Genomic DNA, 23,765 nt, shown 5'->3' with positions numbered 1-23,765 from the left:
GAATTACTCTCTCTCTCCTTTAACAGAGTGAGAATTACTCTCTCTCTCTCTCTCCTTTAACAGAGTGAGAATTACTCTCTCTCTCTCTCTCTCTCTCCTTTAACAGAGTGAGAATTACTCTCTCTCTCTCTCTCCTTTAACAGAGTGAGAATTACTCTCTCTCTCTCTCTCCTTTAACAGAGTGAGAATTACTCTCTCTCTCTCCTTTAACAGAGTGAGAATTACTCTCTCTCTCTCTCTCCTTTAACAGAGTGAGAATTACTCTCTCTCTCTCTCTCCTTTAACAGAGTGAGAATTACTCTCTCTCCATTAACAGTTCAGGGAGTTCATTGATATGGATCTCACACACACACACACACACACACACACACACACACACACACACACACACACACACACACACACACACACACACACACACACACACACACACACACACACACACACACACACACACAGAGAGAGACAGCTGGTGAATTATTGAGAAGTACCTGGGGCTATTGTTTGAAACTGATAAATTATCCATGACATCAGAGGAATATATGGGGCAGCAGGTAGCCTAGTGGTTAGCGCGTTGGACTAGTAACCGAAAGGTTGCAAGATCGAATCCCCGAGCTGACAAGGTAAAAATCTGTCGTTCTGCCCCTGAATAAGGCACTTAACCCACTGTTCCTAGTCCGTCATTGAAAATAAGAATTTGTTCTTAACTGACTTGCCTGGTTAAATAAAGGTAAAATAAAAATGTAAAAAAAAAACAATAGTAACTTAGATCGCCGCAAACCTTTCTCCCAGTCACAGGGAATCGAGAGTGAAACCAGTCAACTACACCAAAGCACTGCTGCTTGCTCAGTCCTCCTTGATGGATAGAGACCGCCCGGCCAGTAGACTCAAACACAAACATTGCCTCAGTTTAATCATTATGGGAACCGGGCCTCAGTTTATCATGTTTGGAAGTGTGGTGTTAGCCCATTGACCCAATTGCCTAATTAGTATCTGAGCCAAAATTCAACTTGTCTGTCGACTCAACAGTGAAGTGCTCACTACTCAGCCAAGCGTTGCTGTAATATGTGCCATGTAAAAAAGCTAACGTTTAAGTTCCTTGCTCAGAACATGAGAACATATGAAAGCTGGTGGTTCCTTTTAACATGAGTCTTCAATATTCCCAGGTAAGAAGTTTTAGGTTGTAGTTATTATAGGAATTATAGGACTATTTCTCTCTATACCATTTGTATTTCATACACCTTTGACTATTGGATGTTCTTGTAGGCACTTTAGTATTGCCAGCCTAATCTCGGGAGTTGATAGGCTTGAAGTCATAAACAGCGCTGTGCTTCAAGCATTGCTAAGAGCTGCTGGCAAACGCAGTAAAGTTTGAATGAATGCTTATGAGCCTGCTGCTGCCTACCACCGCTCAGTCAGACTGCTCTATCAAATATCAAATCATAGACTTAATTATAATAAACACACAGAAATACGAGTTTAAATTGGATGCAGTCTATCACAGTGCCATCCATTCTCACCAAAGCCCCATATACTACCCACCACTGAGACCTGCATGCTCTCGTTGGCTGGCCCTCGCTTCATATTCTTCGCCAAAACCACTGGCTCCAGGTCATCTATAAGTCTTTGCTAGGTAAAGGCCCACCTTATCTCAGCTCACTGGTCACCATAGCAGCACCCACCCGCAGCAGGCGCTCCAGCAGGTATATTTCACTGGTCAACCCCAAAGCCAATTTGGAACGAATTGAAAAAAATCACTGAAGCTGGAGACTCATATTTTCCTCACTAACTTTAAGCATCAGCTGGCAGAGCAGCTCACAGATCATTGCACCTGTACATAGCCCATCTGTAAATAGCCCATCCAACTACCACATCCCCATATTGATATTTTTTTTTTTGCTACTTTGCACCCCAGTATCTCTACTTGCACATTCTTCTTCTGCACATCTATCACTTCAGTGTTTAATTGCTAAATTGTAATTATTTCGCCACTATGGCCTTTTTATTGCCTTACCTACCTAATCTTACCTCATTTGCACAAACTGTATATAGATGTTTTCTATTGTGTTATTCACTGTACATTTGTTTATTCCATGTGTAACTCTGTGTTGTTTTTGTGTCGCACTGCTTTACTTTATCTTGGCCAGGTCGCAGTTGTAAATGAGAACTTGTTCTTAACTGGCCAACCTAGTTAAATAAAGGTGAAATAAAAAAATTAAAAAAGGAATATGGTCAAATCCGGAAACTATCATTTCAAAAACAAAACGTTTATGTTTTCAGTAAAATATGGAACCGTTCCGTATTTTATAGAACAGGTGGCATCCATAAGTCTAAATATTGCTGTTACATTGCACAACCTTCAATGTTATGTCATAATAATGTAAAATTCTGGCAAATTAATTACGGTCTTTGTTAGGAAGAAATGGTCTTCACACAGTTCGCAACGAGCCAGGCGGCCCAAACTGTTGCATATACCATGACTGTGCTTGCACAGAACGCAAGAGAAGTGACACAATTTCCCTTGTTAACCTGTTTAGGATAGGGGGCTGTATTTTCACGGCCGGATAAAAAAAACGTACCCGATTTAATCTGGTTATTACTCCTGCCCAGAAACTAGAATATGCATATAATTGTTTGATTTGGATAGAAAACACCCTAAAGTTTCTAAAACTGTTTGAATGGTGTCTGTGAGTATAACAGAACTCATATGGCAGGCCAAAACCTGAGAAGATTCTATACAGGAAGTGCCCTCTCTGACCATTTCTTGGCCTTCTATAGCCTCTTTATCGAAAACAGAGGATCTCTGCTGTAACGTGACATTTTCTATAGGCTCTCAGAAGGCGCCAGAACTGGGAATGATGACTCTGCAGTCCCTGGCTGAAAAACAGTAGCGCATTTGGATAGTGGTCGATCTGAGAACAATGAAACAGGTGCGCGCGTGCACGTGAAGAGTCCATTTTACATTTTCAGTCATTGAACGAAAAAAACGTCTCCCGGTCGGAATATTATCGCTATTTTACGAGAAAAATCGCATAAAAATGGATTTTAAACAGCGTTTGACATGCTTCGAAGTACGGTAATGGAATATTTTGATTTTTCTTGTCACGATACGCGCCGGCGCGTCACCCTTCGGATAGTGTCTTGAACGCAAGAACAAAACGCCGCTATTTGGATATAACTATGGATTATTTGGAACCAAAACAACATTGGGTGTAAAGTAGAAGTCCTGGGAGTGCATTCTGACGAAGAACAGCAAAGGTAATCCAATTTTTCTTATAGTAAATCTGAGTTTGGTGAGTGTCAAAATAGCTAGCCATGATGGCCGGGCTATCTACTCAGAATATTGCAAAATGTGCTTTCACCGAAAAGCTATTTTAAAATCTGACATAGCGATTGCATAAAGGAATTCTGTATCTATAATTTTTAAAATAATTGTTATGTTTTTTGTGAACGTTTATCGTGAGTAATTTAGTAAATTCACCGGAAGTTTCGGTGGGTATGCTAGTTCTGAACGTCACATGCTAATGTAAAAAGCTGTTTTTTGATATAAATATGAACTTGATTGAACAAAACATGCATGTATTGTATAACATAATGTCCTAGGAGTGTCATCTGATGAAGATCATGAAAGGTTAGTGCTGCATTTAGCTGTGGTTTTGGTTTTTGTGACATTATATGCTAGCTTGAAAAATGGGTGTGTGATTATTTCTGTCTGGGTACTCTCCTGACATAATCTAATGTTTTGCTTTCGTTGTAAAGCCTTTTTGAAATCGGACAATGTGGTTAGATAAAGGAGAGTCTTGTCTTTAACTTCTTGGGGCTATGTGGGACGCTAGCGTGCCACCCGTGGTGCACCCTATCAACAGCAGGTGCATTTCAAGAGCGGCAAATTTGAAACCAAATAAACGTCAAAATTCAAATTTTTCAAACATACAACTATCTTACACCCTTTGAAAGATAAACATCTCCTTAATCTAACCACGTTGTCCGATTTCAAAAAGGTTTTACGGCGAAAGCATAAAGTTAGATTATGTTAGGAGAGTACATTGACAATAGCTGTGTGTAATGTTTTGTCAATTCAAAGACAGGCGTCACCAAAACCATAAAACCAGCTAAAATGATGCACTAACCTTTAACAATCTCCATCAGATGACACTCCTAGGACATTATGTTAGACAATAAATGCATTTTTAGTTCTATCAAGTTCATATTTATATCCAAAAACAGCGGTTTACTATGGCGTTGATGTTCAGGAAATCGTTTCCCTCCAATAACCGGCAGTCAAGTCAGCACCACAAATTAAATAATTAAAATTAGAAAACATTGGTAAAATATTATATTGTCATTTAAAGAATTATAGATTTACATCTCTTGAACGCAATCAACTTGCCAGATTTAAAAATAACCTTACTGGGAAATCACACTTTGCAATAATCTGAGCACTGCGCCCAGAAAAATACGCTTTGCTATACAGACAAACGGCCATGTTGGAGAGATCTAAAATACTATGTAAATAATCCATTACCTTTGATTCTCTTCATCAGATGTCACTTCCAGGAATCCCAGGTCCATAACGAATGTAGTTTTGTTCAAAAAAGCTCATCATTTATGTCCAAAAAGCTCCGTGTTGTTAGCACATGATCTAAGCCAGCCGGACTTCTCGTCATGAACGAGGGGAAAAAATATATTTACGTTCGTTCAAACATGTCAAACGTTGTATAGCATAAATCATTAGTGCATTTTTTAACCAGAACATGAATAATATTCAAGGTGGACGAATGCATTCTCTTTTATAACGTATTGGAACGAGGGTACCCAACATGAACTCGCGCGCCAGAGTCTAATCGGCCATCACCGTTCCAAGGCTCTTGTTCGGTCAGATCTCACAGTAAAAGACTCAAAACACTTTGTAAAGGCTGGTGACATCTAGTGGAAGCAATAGGAAGTGCCAAAACATTAATCAACCCCTGTGTGTTTCTATGGCATAGGCTTAAAGGTAATTCAACACATCAGGTATCCACTTCCTGTCAGAAAATGTCTCAGGGTTTTGCCTGCCAAATGAGTTCTGTTATACTCACAGACACCATTCAAACAGTTTTAGAAACTTTAGGGTGTTTTCTATCCATATATAATAAGTATATGCATATTCTAGTTACTGGGTAGGATTAGTATCCAGATTAAATCGGGTACGTTTTTTTATCCAGCCGTGAAAATACTGCCCCCTAGCCCCAACAGGTTAAAATGGTGTAAAATAGTCATATGTTTGAAAAATTGAAGTTTGGGCATTTTTGAGGAGTTTGTAATTCGCGCCACGCCCTATCATTGGATATTGGCGAGGCGTTCCGCTAGCGGAACATCTAGATGTAAGAAGTTAAAGCTTCTCTAGTGTCCTTGAGTTACTTACTCTGAAAAATAAGAACCTAACACAAGCAACCTACCTTGGCTCCTTGCTGCACTCGCGTAACAGGTGGTCAGCCTGCCACGCAGTCTCCTCGTGGAGTGCAATATAATCGGCCATAATCGGCGTCCAAAAATGCCGATTACCAATTGTTATGAAACCGTGAAATCGTACTACTACTATGTACTACTACACCTTGCATATCTTGTAGAGTGAGTCTTGCCCGTCTCCTCCAGTGTCCTTGAAGTAGTCGTGAGCTGGGAAAGTCCTGTTAATGTCTCTGGTGATGGCACTGTCCTGGGGAGACTCCTGAGAGCCATTGAGAAGAGAAAGAGAGAGAAAGAGAGCGAAAGAAAGAGAGAGAGAGAGAGAAAGAGACAGCAACACAATTAGACCCAACCAAATCATGAGAAAACAAAAAGATAATTACTTGACACATTGGAAAGAACTAACAAAAAAAACAGAGCAAACTAGAATGCTATTTGGCCCTAAACAGAGAGTACACAGTGGCAGAATACCTGACCACTGTGACTGAACCAAAATTAAGGAAAGCTTTGACTATGTACAGACTCAGTGAGCATAGCCTTGCTATTGAGAAAGGCCGCCGTACACAGACCTGGTTCTCAAGAGAAGACAGGCTATGTGCACACTGCCCACAAAATGAGGTGGAAACTGAGCTGCACTTCCTAACCTCCTGCCAAATGTATGACCTTATTAGAGACACATATTTCCCTCAGATTACACAGATCCACAAAGAATTCGAAAACAAACCCGATTTTGATAAACTCCCATATCTATTGGGTGAAACACCACAGTGTGCCATCACAGCAGCAGGATGTGTGACCTGTTGCCACAAGAAAAGGTCAACCAGTGAATAAAAAACACCATTGTAAATACACAACCCATATTTGTTTATTTATTTTCCCTTTTGTACTTTAACCATTTGCACATCGTTACAACACTGTATATAGACATAAGATGACATTTGAAATATCTTTATTCTTTTGGAACTTCTGTGAGTGTGATGGTTACTGTTCATTTTTATTGTTTATTTCACTTATGTATATTATCTACTCTGCTTGCTTTTGCAATGTAAACATATGTTTCCCATGCCAATAAAGCCCCTTGAATTGACAGAGAGAGAGAGAGAGAGAGAGAGAGAGAGAGAGAGAGAGAGAGAGAGAGAGAGAGAGAGAGACATGCTCAACATGAGCTCCTGATATATTAATCTTTTTTGTTTTTTAGAATGAGATAAACACTCTAATGGAAAAAGAATTCCAGACAAATAGTGATGAACAACAATTCTATTCATTCAGAATATAAAAAAAGTTACTTTGCGCCTCAAATTAAGAAGTTTTGACTCTAGCTAGCTAGCTACACAACAAAGACCTAGCCAGCAGACTAACAAGTTAGCCAGAAGAAATGAGCTAGAACAAACCTAGCAAGGGGAGTTAACCTGTTAGGGCTAGGGGGCAGTATTGACACGGCCGGATAAAAAACGTACCCGATTTAATCTGGTTACTACTCCTGCCCAGTAACTAGAATATGCATATAATTATTGGCTTTGGATAGAAAACACCCTAAAGTTTCTAAAACTGTTTGAATGGTGTCTGTGAGTATAACAGAACTCATATGGCAGGCCAAAACCTGAGAAGATTCCATGCAGGAAGTGGCCTGTCTGACAAGTTGTGTTTCATCTTGGCTCTTTTTATTGAAGACTGAGGATCTTTGCTATAACGTGACACTTCCTACGGCTCCCATAGGCTCTCAGAGCCCGGGAAAAAGCTGAACGATATCGAGGCAGCCTCTGGTTGAAACACTTTATCGCGTTTGGCAAGTGGCCGATCAGAGTACTATGGGCTTAGGCGCGTGCCCGAGTCGACCCCATGCTTTATTTTCTTTCGTCTGTTTACCTAAACGCAGATTCCCGGTCGGAATATTATCGCTTTTTTATGAGAAAAATGGCATAAAAATTGATTTTAAACAGCGGTTGACATGCTTCGAAGTACGGTAATGGAATATTTAGATTTTTTTTGTCACGAATTGCGCCATGCTCGTCACCCTTATTTACCCTTTCGGATAGTGTCTTGAACGCACGAACAAAACGCCGCTATTTGGATATAACTATGGATTATTTGGGACCAAACCAACATTTGTTATTGAAGTAGAAGTCCTGGGAGTGCATTCTGACGAAGACAGCAAAGGTAATAACATTTTTCTTATAGTAAATCTGACTTTGGTGAGTGCTAAACTTGCTGGGTGTCTAAATAGCTAGCCCTGTGATGCCGGGCTATCTACTGAGAATATTGCAAAATGTGCTTTCACCGAAAAGCTATTTTAAAATCGGACATATCGAGTGCATAGAGGAGTTCTGTATCTATAATTCTTAAAATAATTGTTGTGCTTTTTTTGAACGTTTATCGTGAGTAATTTAGTAAATTCACCGGCAGTGTTCGGTGGGAATGCTAGTCACATGCTAATGTAAAAAGCTGGTTTTTGATATAAATATGAACTTGATTGAACAAAACATGCATGTATTGTATAACATAATGTCCTAAGGTTGTCATCTGATGAAGATCATCAAAGGTTAGTGCTACATTTAGCTGTGGTTTGGGTTTATGTGACATTATATGCTAGCTTGAAAAATGGGTGTCTGATTATTTCTGGCTGGGTACTCTGCTGACATAATCTAATGTTTTGCTTTCGTTGTAAAGCCTTTTTGAAATCGGACAGTGTGGTTAGATTAACGAGAGTCTTGTCTTTAAAATGGTGTAAAATAGTCATATGTTTGAAAAATTGAAGTTTTTGCATTTTTGAGGAATTTGAATAACGCGCCACGGGATTACACTGGCTGTTGAGTAGGTGGGACGCAAGCGTCCCACCTAGCCCATAGAGGTTAATAGAACTACATCAAACGACCAAACTGAGTGAGTAAACCAAAAAGGAGCACGGACTAACTTTAAAGATATCTTCTGTTTTTTTGTGTGAAGATTTGTCACTCTTTTTGCTGTTTTTTGAACTAAATTAGCGCTAGCTAGCAACAGCAGCAGACAAACAAACCGGTTGCTATGGCAACGGGGCAGCAGAACAAAGCAGCAGCAGCAGTAGTAGCAGAGCCCACAGGCACCATGTCCCCACTCCCCCTCAGCGCTGAATCCATTCTCTACCCCCCAGAGGCCAAAAATGACACAACGAGGAAAGCTTTTAAACTGAAACTACTTAAAGGGGAGGCCAGAAACCCTTTTCCGCAGACCTCTACAAAAACGGTGATGTGAGTAATCTCACCTTCCTCACTGACCAGCCAAATGCATGGCGCTCAGCAGTCCGCTCTCACTACCCATCCATAAAGAAAGAGGGAATCTGTAACGGGTGGAGGCTGAAAATCAAAGAGACAGACAACCCTGACAGCACCATGATAACAACCAACCTCTACAAGACTGGGACTGACATGGTGCCAGGTAACATTAGCCTGTATGAAACAGATTGGGACTGTCATGGTGCCAGGTAACATTAGCCTGTATGAAACAGACTGGGACTGTCATGGTGCCAGGTAACAGACTGGGACTGTCATGGTGCCAGGTAACATTAGGCTGTATGAAACAGACTGGGACTGTCATGGTGCCAGGTAACATTAGCCTGTATGAAACAGACTGGGACTGTCATGGTGCCAGGTAACAGACTGGGACTGTCATGGTGCCAGGTAACATTAGGCTGTATGAAACAGACTGGGACTGTCATGGTGCCAGGTAACATTAGGCTGTATGAAACAGACTGGGACTGTCATGGTGCAAGGTAACATCAGGCTGTTTGAAACAGACTGGGACTGTCATGGTGCAAGGTAACATCAGGCTGTTTGAAACAGACTGGGACTGTCATGGTGCCAGGTAACATTAGGCTGTATGAAACAGACTGGGACTGTCATGGTGTCAGGTAACATCAGGCTGTTTGAAACAGACTGGGACTGTCATGGTGCCAGGTAACATTAGACTGTATGAAACAGACTGGGACTGTCATGGTGCCAGGTAACATCAGGCTGTATGAAACAGACTGGGACTGTCATGGTGCCAGGTAACATCAGGCTGTTTGAAACAGACTGGGACTGTCATGGTGCCAGGTAACATCAGGCTGTTTGGAACAGACGAACTGTCATGGTGCCAGGTAACATCAGGCTGTATGAAACAGACTGGGACTGTCATGGTGCCAGGTAACATTAGGCTGTTTGAAACAGACTGGGACTGTCATGGTGCCAGGTAACATCAGGCTGTTTGAAACAGACTGGGACTGTCATGGTGCCAGGTAACATTAGGCTGTTTGAAACAGACTGGGACTGTCATGGTGCCAGGTAACATCAGGCTGTTTGAAACAGACTGGGACTGTCATGGTGCCAGGTAACATTAGGCTGTTTGAAACAGACTGGGACTGTCATGGTGCCAGGTAACATCAGGCTGTTTGAAACAGACTGGGACTGTCATGGTGCCAGGTAACATCAGGCTGTATGAAACAGACTGGGACTGTCATGGTGCCAGGTAACATTAGGCTGTTTGAAACAGACTGGGACTGTCATGGTGCCAGGTAACATCAGGCTGTATGAAACAGACTGGGACTGTCATGGTGCCAGGTAACATCAGGCTGTTTGAAACAGACTGGGACTGTCATGGTGCCAGGTAACAGACTGGGACTGTCATGGTGCCAGGTAACATCAGGCTGTATGAAACAGACTGGGACTGTCATGGTGCCAGGTAACATCAGGCTGTTTGAAACAGACTGGGACTGTCATGGTGCCAGGTAACATCAGGCTGTTTGAAACAGACTGGGACTGTCATGGTGCCAGGTAACATCAGGCTGTTTGAAACAGACTGGGACTGTCATGGTGCCAGGTAACATCAGGCTGTATGAAACAGACTGGGACTGTCATGGTGCCAGGTAACATTAGGCTGTTTGAAACAGACTGGGACTGTCATGGTGCCAGGTAACATTAGGCTGTTTGAAACAGACTGGGACTGTCATGGTGCCAGGTAACATTAGGCTGTTTGAAACAGACTGGGACTGTCATGGTGCCAGGTAACATCAGGCTGTTTGAAACAGACTGGGACTGTCATGGTGCCAGGTAACATTAGGCTGTTTGAAACAGACTGGGACTGTCATGGTGCCAGGTAACATTAGGCTGTTTGAAACAGACTGGGACTGTCATGGTGCCAGGTAACATTAGGCTGTTTGAAACAGACTGGGACTGTCATGGTGCCAGGTAACATCAGGCTGTTTGAAACAGACTGGGACTGTCATGGTGCCAGGTAACATCAGGCTGTTTGAAACAGACTGGGACTGTCATGGTGCCAGGTAACATCAGGCTGTTTGAAACAGACTGGGACTGTCATGGTGCCAGGTAACATTAGGCTGTATGAAACAGACTGGGACTGTCATGGTGCCAGGTAACATCAGGCTGTTTGAAACAGACTGGGACTGTCATGGTGCCAGGTAACATCAGGCTGTTTGAAACAGACTGGGACTGTCATGGTTCCAGGTAACATTAGGCTGTTTGAAACAGACTGGGACTGTCATGGTGCCAGGTAACATTAGGCTGTTTGGAACAGACTGGGACTGTCATGGTGCCAGGTAACATTAGGCTGTTTGAAACAGACGAACTGTCATGGTGCCAGGTAACATCAGGCTGTTTGGAACAGACTGGGACTGTCATGGTGCCAGGTAACATCAGGCTGTATGAAACAGACTGGGACTGTCATGGTGCCAGGTAACATTAGGCTGTTTGAAACAGACTGGGACTGTCATGGTGCCAGGTAACATCAGGCTGTTTGGAACAGACTGGGACTGTCATGGTGCCAGGTAACATTAGGCTGTTTGAAACAGACTGGGACTGTCATGGTGCCAGGTAACATTAGGCTGTATGAAACAGACTGGGACTGTCATGGTGCCAGGTAACATTAGGCTGTTTGAAACAGACTGGGACTGTCATGGTGCCAGGTAACATCAGGCTGTTTGAAACAGACTGGGACTGTCATGGTGCCAGGTAACATTAGGCTGTTTGAAACAGACTGGGACTGTCATGGTGCCAGGTAACATTAGGCTGTATGAAACCGACTGGGACTGTCATGGTGCCAGGTAACATTAGGCTGTATGAAACAGACTGGGACTGTCATGGTGCCAGGTAACATCAGGCTGTTTGAAACAGACTGGGACTGTCATGGTGCCAGGTAACATTAGGCTGTATGAAACAGACTGGGACTGTCATGGTGCCAGGTAACATTAGGCTGTTTGAAACAGACTGGGACTGTCATGGTGCCAGGTAACATCAGGCTGTTTGAAACAGACTGGGACTGTCATGGTGCCAGGTAACATTAGGCTGTATGAAACAGACTGGGACTGTCATGGTGCCAGGTAACATTAGGCTGTTTGAAACAGACGAACTGTCATGGTGCCAGGTAACATCAGGCTGTTTGAAACAGACTTTCAGACCATTAAGGAGAGAGCGGAGAGAGAGAAGGACACCATCAGTGACACGCCCTCCCACAAGACAAACTCCACCAGCACCACCCTCACCCCTACTATCCCCACCCAAAAAGGCACATCCAGCACCTCTCTTCCCACCATAGTGGAGGACACGCCCCAGGAGGAGAGTGACCCCTCAGTGCAGAGCAGGCTCAGGCCCTCCTCACCACCATGGATACCATGAGGGATGAGTTCACCAGACTGGAGGGGGAGGTGGTCCTCCTCACCACCATGGATACCATGAGGGATGAGTTCACCAGACTGGAGGGGGAGGTGGTCCTCCTCACCACCATGGATACCATGAGGGATGAGTTCACCAGACTGGAGGGGGAGGTGGTCCTCCTCACCACCATGGATACCATGAGGGATGAGTTCACCAGACTGGAGGGGGTGGTGGTCCTCCTCACCACCATGGATACCATGAGGGATGAGTTCACCAGACTGGAGGGGGAGGTGGTCCTCCTTACCACCATGGATACCATGAGGGATGAGTTCACCAGACTGGAGGGGGAGGTGGTCCTCCTCACCACCATGGATACCATGAGGGATGAGTTCACCAGACTGGAGGGGGAGGTGGTCCTCCTCACCACCATGGATACCATGAGGGACGAGTTCACCAGACTGGAGGGGGAGGTGGTCCTCCTCACCACCATGGATACCATGAGGGATGAGTTCACCAGACTGGAGGGGGTGGTGGTCCTCCTCACCACCATGGATACCATGAGGGATGAGTTCACCAGACTGGAGGGGGAGGTGGTCCTCCTCACCACCATGGATACCATGAGGGATGAGTTCACCAGACTGGAGGGGGAGGTGGTCCTCCTCACCACCATGGATACCATGAGGGATGAGTTCACCAGACTGGAGGGGGAGGTGGTCCTCCTCACCACCATGGATACCATGAGGGATGAGTTCACCAGACTGGAGGGGGAGGTGGTCCTCCTCACCACCATGGATACCATGAGGGATGAGTTCACCAGACTGGAGGGGGAGGTGGTCCTCCTCACCACCATGGATACCATGAGGGATGAGTTCACCAGACTGGAGGGGGTGGTGGTCCTCCTCACCACCATGGATACCATGAGGGATGAGTTCACCAGACTGGAGGGGGAGGTGGTCCTCCTCACCACCATGGATACCATGAGGGATGAGTTCACCAGACTGGAGGGGGAGGTGGTCCTCCTCACCACCATGGATACCATGAGGGATGAGTTCACCAGACTGGAGGGGGAGGTGGTCCTCCTCACCACCATGGATACCATGAGGGATGAGTTCACCAGACTGGAGGGGGAGGTGGTCCTCCTCACCACCATGGATACCATGAGGGATGAGTTCACCAGACTGGAGGGGGAGGTGGTCCTGCTCAGGGAGAGCAAACAGCAACCAGACAACCAGACCTTAGAGGAGCTCCTGACCAAGGTGTAAACATCAACCAGACCTTAGAGGAGCTCCTAACCAAGGTGTTAACATCAACCAGACAACCAGACCTTAGAGGATCTCCTAACCAAGGTGTTAACATCAACCAGACCTTAGAGGAGCTCCTAACCAAGGTGTTAACATCAACCAGACCTTAGAGGACCTCCTAACCAAGGTGTTAACATCAACCAGACCTTAGAGGAGCTCCTAACCAAGGTGTAAACATCAACCAGACCTTAGAGGAGCTCCTAACCAAGGTGTTAACATCAACCAGACCTTAGAGGAGCTCCTAACCAAGGTGTTAACATCAACCAGACCTTAGAGGAGCTCCTAACCAAGGTGTTAACATCAACCAGACCTTAGAGGATCTCCTAACCAAGGTGTAAACATCAACCAGACCTTAGAGGAGCTCCTAACCAAGGTGTTAACATCAACCAGACCTTAGAGGAGCTCCTAACCAAGGTGTTAACATCAACCAGACCTTAGAGGATCTCCTAACCAAGGTGTTAACATCAACCAGACCTTAGAGGATCTCCTAACCAAGGTGTAAACATCAACCAGACCTTAGAGGAGCTCCTAACCAAGGTGTAAACATCAACCAGACCTTAGAGGAGCTCCTAACCAAGGTGTTAACATCAACCAGACCTTAGAGGAGCTCCTAACCAAGGTGTAAACATCAACCAGACCTTAGAGGATCTCCTAACCAAGGTGTAAACATCAACCAGACCTTAGAGGAGCTCCTAACCAAGGTGTAAACATCAACCAGACCTTAGAGGATGTCCTAACCAAGGTGTAAACATCAACCAGACCTTAGAGGATCTCCTAACCAAGGTGTAAACATCAACCAGACCTTAGAGGATCTCCTAACCAAGGTGTAAACATCAACCAGACCTTATAGGATCTCCTAACCAAGGTGTTAACATCAACCAGACCTTAGAGGATCTCCTAACCAAGGTGTTAACAGCAACCAGACCTTAGAGGAGCTCCTAACCAAGGTGTTAACATCAACCAGACCTTAGAGGAGCTCCTAACCAAGGTGTTAACATCAACCAGACCTTAGAGGAGCTCCTAACCAAGGTGTTAACATCAACCAGACAACCAGACCTTAGAGGAGCTCCTAACCAAGGTGTTAACATCAACCAGACCTTAGAGGATCTCCTAACCAAGGTGTTAACATCAACCAGACCTTAGAGGATCTCCTAACCAAGGTGTTAACAGCAACCAGACCTTAGAGGATCTCCTAACCAAGGTGTTAACAGCAACCAGACAACCAGACCTTAGAGGAGCTCCTAACCAAGGTGCGGACAGAGCAGGACAGCAGCCTTGCAACACAGCGGAAAGAGGTTCAGCAACAGAGAGACAGACTCAAGAGAGAGCTGGCTGATCTAACAAAGGAGGTGAGAGAGCTCCAAAAAGACAGGCAGAGCAGTAATAACAACCTGACCTCACTAAGAGAGGAGCTGCAGGAGAGAAAGAGAACAGAGGACAGGCTGCAGGAGAGAAAGAGAACAGAGGACAGGCTGCAGGAGAGAAAGAGAACAGAGGACAGGCTGCAGGAGAGAAAGAGAACAGAGGACAGGCAGCAGGAGAGAAAGAGGACAGGCTACAGGAGAGAAAGAGAACAGAGGACAGACTGCAGGAGAGAAAGAGAACAGAGGACAGACTGCAGGAGAGAAAGAGAACAGAGGACAGGCTGCAGGAGAGAAAGAGAACAGAGGACAGGCTGCAGGAGAGAAAGAGAACAGAGGACAGGCTGCAGGAGAGAAAGAGAACAGAGGACAGGCTGCAGGAGAGAAAGAGAACAGAGGACAGGCTGCAGGAGAGAAAGAGAACAGAGGACAGGCTGCAGGAGAGAAAGAGAACAGAGGACAGGCTGCAGGAGAGAAAGAGAACAGAGGACAGGCTGCAGGAGAGAAAGAGAACAGAGGACAGGCTGCAGGAGAGAAAGAGAACAGAGGACAGGCTGCAGGAGAGAAAGAGAACAGAGGACAGGCTGCAGGAGAGAAAGAGAACAGAGGACAGGCTGCAGGAGAGAAAGAGAACAGAGGACAGGCTGCAGGAGAGAAAGAGAACAGAGGACAGGCTGCAGGAGAGAAAGAGAACAGAGGACAGGCTGCAGGAGAGAAAGAGAACAGAGGACAGGCTGCAGGAGAGAAAGAGAACAGAGGACAGGCTGCAGGAGAGAAAGAGAACAGAGGACAGGCTGCAGGAGAGAAAGAGAACAGAGGACAGGCTACAGGAGAGAAAGAGAACAGAGGACAGGCTGCAGGAGAGAAAGAGAACAGAGGACAGGCTGCAGGAGAGAAAGAGAACAGAGGACAGGCTGCAGGAGAGAAAGAGAACAGAGGACAGGCTGCAGGAGAGAAAGAGAACAGAGGACAGGCTGCAGGAGAGAAAGAGAACAGAGGACAGGCTGCAGGAGAGAAAGAGAACAGAGGACAGACTGCAGGAGAGAAAGAGAACAGAGGACAGGCTGCAGGAGAGAAAGAGAACAGAGGACAGGCTGCAGGAGAGAAAGAGAACAGAGGACAGGCTGCAGGAGAGAAAGAGAACAGAGGACAGACTGCAGGAGAGAAAGAGAACAGAGGACAGGCTACAGGAGAGAAAGAGAACAGAGGACAGGCTGCAGAAGAGAAAGAGAACAGAGGACAGACTGCAGAAGAGAAAGAGAACAGAGGACAGGCTGCAGAAGAGAAAGAGAACAGAGGACAGGCTGCAGGAGAGAAAGAGAACAGAGGACAGGCTGCAGGAGAGAAAGAGAACAGAGGACAGGCTGCAGGAGAGAAAGAGAACAGAGGACAGGCTGCAGGAGAGAAAGAGAACAGGCTGCAGGAGAGAAAGAGAACAGAGGACAGGCTGCAGGAGAGAAAGAGAACAGAGGACAGGCTGCAGGAGAGAAAGAGAACAGAGGACAGGCTGCAGGAGAGAAAGAGAACCGAGGACAGGCTGCAGGAGAGAAAGAGAACCGAGGACAGGCTGCAGGAGAGAAAGAGAACAGAGGACAGGCTGCAGGAGAGAAAGAGAACCGAGGACAGGCTGCAGGAGAGAAAGAGAACAGAGGACAGGCTGCAGGAGAGAAAGAGAACAGAGGACAGGCTGCAGGAGAGAAAGAGAACAGAGGACAGGCTGCAGGAGAGAAAGAGAACAGAGGACAGGCTGCAGGAGAGAAAGAGAACAGAGGACAGGCTGCAGGAGAGAAAGAGAACAGAGGACAGGCTGCAGGAGAGAAAGAGAACAGAGGACAGGCTGCAGGAGAGAAAGAGAACAGAGGACAGACTGCAGGAGAGAAAGAGAACAGAGGACAGGCTGCAGGAGAGAAAGAGAACAGAGGACAGGCTGCAGGAGAGAAAGAGAACAGAGGACAGGCTGCAGGAGAGAAAGAGAACAGAGGACAGGCTGCAGGAGAGAAAGAGAACAGAGGACAGGCTGCAGGAGAGAAAGAGAACAGAGGACAGGCTGCAGGAGAGAAAGAGAACAGAGGACAGGCTGCAGGAGAGAAAGAGAACAGAGGACAGACTGCAGGAGAGAAAGAGAACAGAGGACAGGCTGCAGGAGAGAAAGAGAACAGAGGACAGGCTGCAGGAGAGAAAGAGAACAGAGGACAGGCTGCAGGAGAGAAAGAGAACAGAGGACAGGCTGCAGGAGAGAAAGAGAACAGAGGACAGGCTGCAGGAGAGAAAGAGAACAGAGGACAGGCTGCAGGAGAGAAAGAGAACAGAGGACAGGCTGCAGGAGAGAAAGAGAACAGAGGACAGGCTGCAGGAGAGAAAGAGAACAGAGGACAGGCTGCAGGAGAGAAAGAGAACAGAGGACAGGCTGCAGGAGAGAAAGAGAACAGAGGACAGGCTGCAGGAGCAGCTAGATCACCACTCTATGACCTGCCCTCACACAGCAGAGGAGCCCAGCTCAACCAGCCAGGCTTCCCCAGCCCTGCCTGCTGCACCCCTCCTCCCCAACCCACAGAACAGCCTCCCACTGACAGCGGCACAGGCCAGCCACACCCCAGCTCCAACACCCACCAGCCCCCCCTCTGCCCCCTCCAGTCCAGAAGAAACACTGGCTGACATCGTCCTGTTGATGGACTCAAATGGGAAGTTTGTTCAGGAGAAGAAACTTTTCCCTAGACAAAAGGAGAAAGGTGTGGTGCCCAACAACGCAGAGTGCCATGGAGCTGCTTGATAAGGTCCATCTCGGGTCGCCAAGCCACATAATCATACACACCGGAAGCAACGACCTGCCTTCTCAATCACTACGGGGAGTGATTGAGAAGGCCTCCGCAATCTTCCCCAACTCAAGAATCTACAGAGGAAGGACTTCCACCCTGCCACAATCCAAAGATTAAACGCCAGCCTCTCCCGGGACTGTGCCCTGCGACCCAATGTACACCTGGCCCACCATCCCACCCTCGATCTGGACTGTCTCTATGACCATGTTCACCTGTACAGGGAGACAGTCCCCATCCATGCCAAGACTCTCAAGGACATCGCTTTAAACCGCAGCCCGACCTCTCCACCCAGGAACAGCGGAGCAATCTCCACCCCTCCGAGATCACCAAGACAACACCCCGGACCAGCACCCTGGACCCCCCAGCTATGGCCACAGCACTACCAACCTCAATAGCCACCACAGCCAGCTCAGCACAGACCATCCCAGCCCAGCTTCAGAGCCACCCAGACGAGGCCTCCCACCGCAGACCCACACTTGGAGGAGCCACAGCCCAGCAGGCAGAGCTACACACAGGCTGTGAGAGGAGCAACTGGCCCAGCCCCCACCTACGAAATGAGTGACATTAAACAAATGCTGAGTCTACTATGCTCACATGTGATCTGACAGGGCAGAGACTCAGGACAGGGCAGAGACTCAGGACAGGGCAGAGACTCAGGACAGGGCAGAGACTCAGGGGGAAAGCTAATATGGTATAAATCTGAACTAATTCATTCAATCGAATTGATCAAAACAGGAGAATTATTTATCTGGTTAAAAATCAACAAGGAGGCTATCTTGACAGATAAAAACGTCTTCCTCTGTGCCACATACATTCCCCCCTCAGAGTCACCCTACTTCAATGAAGAGAGTTTCTCCATTCTAGAGGAGGAGATGAGTCACTTTCAGGCCCAAGGCAACGTACTGGTCTGTGGAGACCTGAATGCTAGAACAGCAGGAGAACAAGACACAATTAACAGTAATGGGGATAAACACCTACCAGGAAGCAACAACCTTTCCCTCCCCACATACCCCCACAGAAACAACTATGACAAAGTGAAAAGCAAAAATGGAGTACAGCTCGTGAAGCTCTGTGGAACACTGGGTCTGTACATAGTCAATGGTAGGCTGAGAGGGGACTCTTTTGGTAGGTACACCTACAGCTCATTTCTTGGCAGCAGCAGTGTAGACTACTTCCTCACCGACCTAAACCCAGAGTCTCTCAGAGCCTTCACAGTCAGCCCACTAACACCTCTCTCAGACCACAGTAAAATCACAGTGTATCTGAGAAGAGCGGAACCCAACCATGAAGCATCACGGCCCAATAAATGACATGGTACTAAACAGGCCTATAGATGGAGTGCAAACAGTACAGACATCTACCAAAACGCAATTAGTAGCCAAAAAATACAATCTCCCCTGGACAACTTTTTAGCCTTAACATTCTCCTTCAGCAAGGAAGGTGTAAATTTGACCGTTTGGAACATAAACTTTATATTTGACAAATTAGCCTCCTTGGCTAATTTAAAGAAGCATAAGAGGAAACTAGAAATTAGAGGTCGACCGATTAATCGGAATGGTGGATTAATTAGGGCCGATTTCAAGTTTTCATAACAATCGGAAATCGGTATTTTTGGTCACCTTTTTTTTTTACCTTTATTTAACTAGGCAAGTCAGTTAAGAACACATTCTAATTTTCAATGACGGCCTAGGAACACTGGGTTAACTGCCTTGTTCAGGGGCAGAACGACAGATTTTTACCTTGTCAGCTCAGGGATTCAATCTTGCAACCTTATGGTTAACTAGTCCAACGCTCTAAACACCTGCTTTACATTGCACTCCACGAGGTTACGCGAATGCAGTAAGAAGCTAAGGTAAGTTGCTAGCTAGCATTAAACTTATCTTATAAAAACCAATCAATCAATCATAATCACTAGTTGATGGTTGATGATATTACTAGTTTATCTAGCCTGTCCTGCGTTGCATATAATCGCTTAGGTACACGTTGCTCCAACCATAAACATCAATGCCTTTCTTAAAATCAATACACAGGTCTATATTTTTAAACCTGCATATTTAGCTAAAAGAAATCCAGGTTAGCAGGCAATATTAACCAGGTGAAATTGTGTCATTTTGATTTCATTGCACGCAGAGTCAGTGTATATGCAACAGTTTTGGTCGCCTGGCTCGTTGCGAACTAATTTGCCAGAATTTTACGTAATTATGACATAACATTGAAGATTGTGCAATGTAACAGGAATAACGTTTTGTTTTCGAGACGATAGTTTCCGGATTTGACCATATTAATGACCTAAGGCTCGTATTTCTGTGTGTTATTATGTTATAATTAAGTCTATGATTTGATAGAGCAGTCTGACTGAGCGATGGTAGGCAGCAGCAGGCTTGTAAGCATTCATTCAAAATAGCACTTTCGTGCGTTTTGCCAGCAGCTCTTCGCAATGCTTCAAGCATTGCGCTGTTTATGACTTCAAGCCTGTTAACTCCCGAGATTAGGCTGGTGCTACCGATGTGAAATGGCTAGCTAGTTAGCCGGGTGCGCGCTAATAGCGTTTCAAACGTCACTCGCTCTGAGACTTGGGAGTGGTTGTTTCCCTTGCTCTGCATGGGTAACGCTGCTTCGAGGGTGGCTGTTGTCGATGTGTTCCTGGTTCGAGCCCAGGTAGGAGCGAGGAGAGGGACGGAAGCTATACTGTTACACTGGCAATACTAAAGTGCCTATAAGAACATCCAATAGTCAAAGGTATATGAAATACAAATCGTATAGAGAGAAATAGTCCTATAATTCCTATAATATCTACAACCTAAAACATCTTACCTGGGAATATTGAAGACTCATGTTAAAAGGAACCACCAGCTTTCATATGTTCTCATGTTCTGAGCAAGGAACTTAAACGTTAGCTTTTTTACATGGCACATATTGCACTTTTACTTTCTTCTCCAACACTTTGTTTTTGCATTATTTAAACCAAATTGAACATGTTTCATTATTTATTTGAGGCTAAATTGATTTTATTGATGTATTATATTAAGTTAAAATAAGTGTTCATTCAGTATTGTTGCAATTGTCATTATTACAAATAAATAAATAAAATCGGTCGATTAATCGGTATCGGTTTTTTTTGGTCCTCCAATAATCGGGATCGGCGGTGAAAAATCATAATCGGTCGACCTCTACTAGAAATAACAGATAATGAAAAATGGTTTGATAATGATTGCAAAAATCTAAGAAAGTCATTGAGAAATATATCTAATCATATATCTAATCAAAAACACAGAGAACCAGACAACAAAAATATACACTGAAGCAATACAAACACACTAGGAACAAAAAAGGAACAGCACATTAGAAATCAGCTGGATGGAATTGAGGAATCCATAGAATCAAACCACTTCTGGGAGAATTGGAATAAATTAAACAAACCTCATCATGAGGAATTGGCTATCCAAAATGGGGATATGTGGAGAAATCACTTTGCAAACCTCTACAGCAATATAACAAAGAACACAGAACAAAAAGATATACAAGAAAAATTACAAATCCTTGAATCAGCAGTCAGAGACTATCAGAATCCTGTGGATACCCCAATTACAGAAGAATAATTATTGGAAAAACTCAGCACTCTCCAACCCAAAAAGGCCTGTGGTGCTGATGGTATTTTAAATGAAATTATCAAATATACAGACAACAAATTCAAATTGGCTATACTCAAACTCTTCAACATTATCCTCACTGCAGGTATTTTCCCTGATATTTGGAACCAGGGATTGATCACACCAATCTATAAAAATGGAGACAAATTTGACCCAAATAATTAGAGGAATTTGCGTTAACAGAAACTTGGGGAAAATTCTCTGTAGTATTATAAATAGCAGACTACATCATTTCCTTGACAAACACAACGTCCTGAGCAGAAGCCAGATTGGATTTCTAAAAAATTATCGTACAACAGACCACATTTACACCCTCCACACTCTAATTGACAAACAAGTAAACCAAAACAAAGGCAAAATCTACTTGTGTTTTGTAGATTTCAAGAAAGCATTTTATTCAATTTGGCACGAAGGTCTTTTTTATAAACTAATAGAAAGTGGTATTGGAGGGAAAACATATGTTATTAAATCAATGTACACTAAAAACAAATGTTTGGTTAAAATTGGCAACAAGCAAACAGACTTCTTCTCTAAGGGACGGGGAGTGAAACAGGGCTGCCCAATAAGTCCAACACTATTTAACATCTACATGAATGAATTGGCAAAAACATTAGAAGAATCGGCAGCACCTGGTATCACCCTACACAACACTGAAATGAAGTGTCTGCTGTACGTAGATGACCTGGTGCTGCTGTCTCCCACTAAAGAGGGGTTACAGCAGCACCTAGATCGTCTTCACAGGTTCTGTCAGACCTGGGCTCTGACCATTAACCTAAAAAAAAAATAATACACTGCTCCAAAAAATAAAGGGAACACTTAAACAACACAATGTAACTCCAAGTCAATCACACTTCTGTGAAATCAAACTGTCCACTTAGGAAGCAACACTGATTGACAATACATTTCACATGCTGTTGTGCAAATGGAATAGACAACAGGTGGAAATTATAGGCAATTAGCAAGACACCCCCAATAAAGGAGTGGTTCTGCAGGTGGGGACCACAGACCACTTCTCAGTTCCTATGCTTCCTGGCTGATGTTTTGGTCACTTTTGAATGCTGGCGGTGCTTTCACTCTAGTGGTAGCATGAGATGGAGTCTACAACCCACACAAGTGGCTCAGGTAGTGCAGCTCATCCAGGATGGCACATCAATGCGAGCTGTGGCAAGAAGGTTTGCTGTGTCTGTCAGCGTAGTGTCCAGAGCATGGAGGCGCTACCAGGAGACAGGCCAGTACATCAGGAGACGTGGAGGAGGCCGTAGGAGGGCAACAACCCAGCAGCAGGACCGCTACCTCCGCCTTTGTGCAAGGAGGAGCAGGAGGAGCACTGCCAGAGCCCTGCAAAATGACCTCCAGCAGGCCACAAATGTGCATGTGTCTGCTCAAACGGTCAGAAACAGACTCAATGAGGGTGGTATGAGGGCCCGACGTCCACAGGTGGGGGTTGTGCTTACTGCCCAACACCGTGCAGGACATTTGGCATTTGCCAGAGAACACCAAGATTGGCAAATTCGCCACTGGCGCCCTGTGCTCTTCACAGATGAAAGCAAGTTCACACTGAGCACGTGACAGACGTGACAGAGTCTGGAGACGCCGTGGAGAACGTTCTGCTGCCTGCAACATCCTCCAGCATGACCGGTTTGGCGGTGGGTCAGTCATGGTGTGGGGTGGCATTTCTTTGGGGGGCCGCACAGCCCTCCATGTGCTCGCCAGAGGTAGCCTGACTGCCATTAGGTACCGAGATGAGATCCTCAGACCCCTTGTGAGACCATATGCTGGTGCGGTTGGCCCTGGGTTCCTCCTAATGCAAGACAATGCTAGACCTCATGTGGCTGGAGTGTGTCAGCAGTTCCTGCAAGAGGAAGGCATTGATGCTATGGACTGGCCCGCCCGTTCCCCAGACCTGAATCCAATTGAGCACATCTGGGACATCATGTCTCGCTCCATCCACCAACGCCACGTTGCACCACAGACTGTCCAGGAGTTGGCGGATGCTTTAGTTCAGGTCTGGGAGGAGATCCCTCAGGAGACCATCCGCCACCTCATCAGGAGCATGCCCAGGCATTGTAGGGAGGTCATACAGGCACGTGGAGGCCACATACACTACTGAGCCTCATTTTGACTTGTTTTAAGGACATTACATCAAAGTTGGATCAGCCTGTAGTGTGGTTTTCCACTTTAATTTTGAGTGTGACTCCAAATCCAGACCTCCATGGGTTGATAAATTGGATTTCCATTGATTATTTTTGTGTGATTTTGTTGTCAGCACATTCAACTATGTAAAGAAAAAAGTATTTAATAAGATTATTTCATTCATTCAGATCTAGGATGTGTTATTTTAGTGTTCCCTTTATTTTTTTGAGCAGTGTATAATGATATTCCAAAAAAGGTCCGGAAATAAGGATGACAAATATAAATTCTATTTGGACACAGTTCTATTAGAACACACCAAAAACTACACGTATCTAGGATAAATATCAGCAACACAGGGAGCTTTCACAGGGCTGTGAAGGAGCTGAGAGACAAAGCAAGAAGAGCAATCTATGCCATTAAAAGGAACATCAAAATCGAA

General features: G+C 45.2%; 1 protein-coding gene across 7 annotated transcripts in view; it reads right to left on the bottom strand.

Annotated features, from left to right (window-relative positions):
- LOC106568376 (rab GTPase-activating protein 1) overlaps positions 1-23,765 on the bottom strand; it is a 260,939-nt gene that overhangs the window by 97,326 nt on the left and 139,848 nt on the right. For all 7 annotated transcript variants that reach the window (XM_045692525.2, XM_045692524.2, XM_045692526.2 and 4 more), the window contains one exon: positions 5,594-5,707. In XM_045692525.2, the coding sequence (XP_045548481.2) occupies positions 5,594-5,707 (114 nt within the window). The remainder of the gene's footprint in view (positions 1-5,593; positions 5,708-23,765) is intronic.

Source organism: Salmo salar, chromosome 13 (assembly GCF_965601325.2).
Source record: "Salmo salar chromosome 13, fSalSal1, whole genome shotgun sequence".
Lineage (NCBI taxonomy): Eukaryota > Metazoa > Chordata > Actinopteri > Salmoniformes > Salmonidae > Salmo > Salmo salar.
This window is presented reverse-complemented; position numbering and strand designations above follow the sequence as displayed.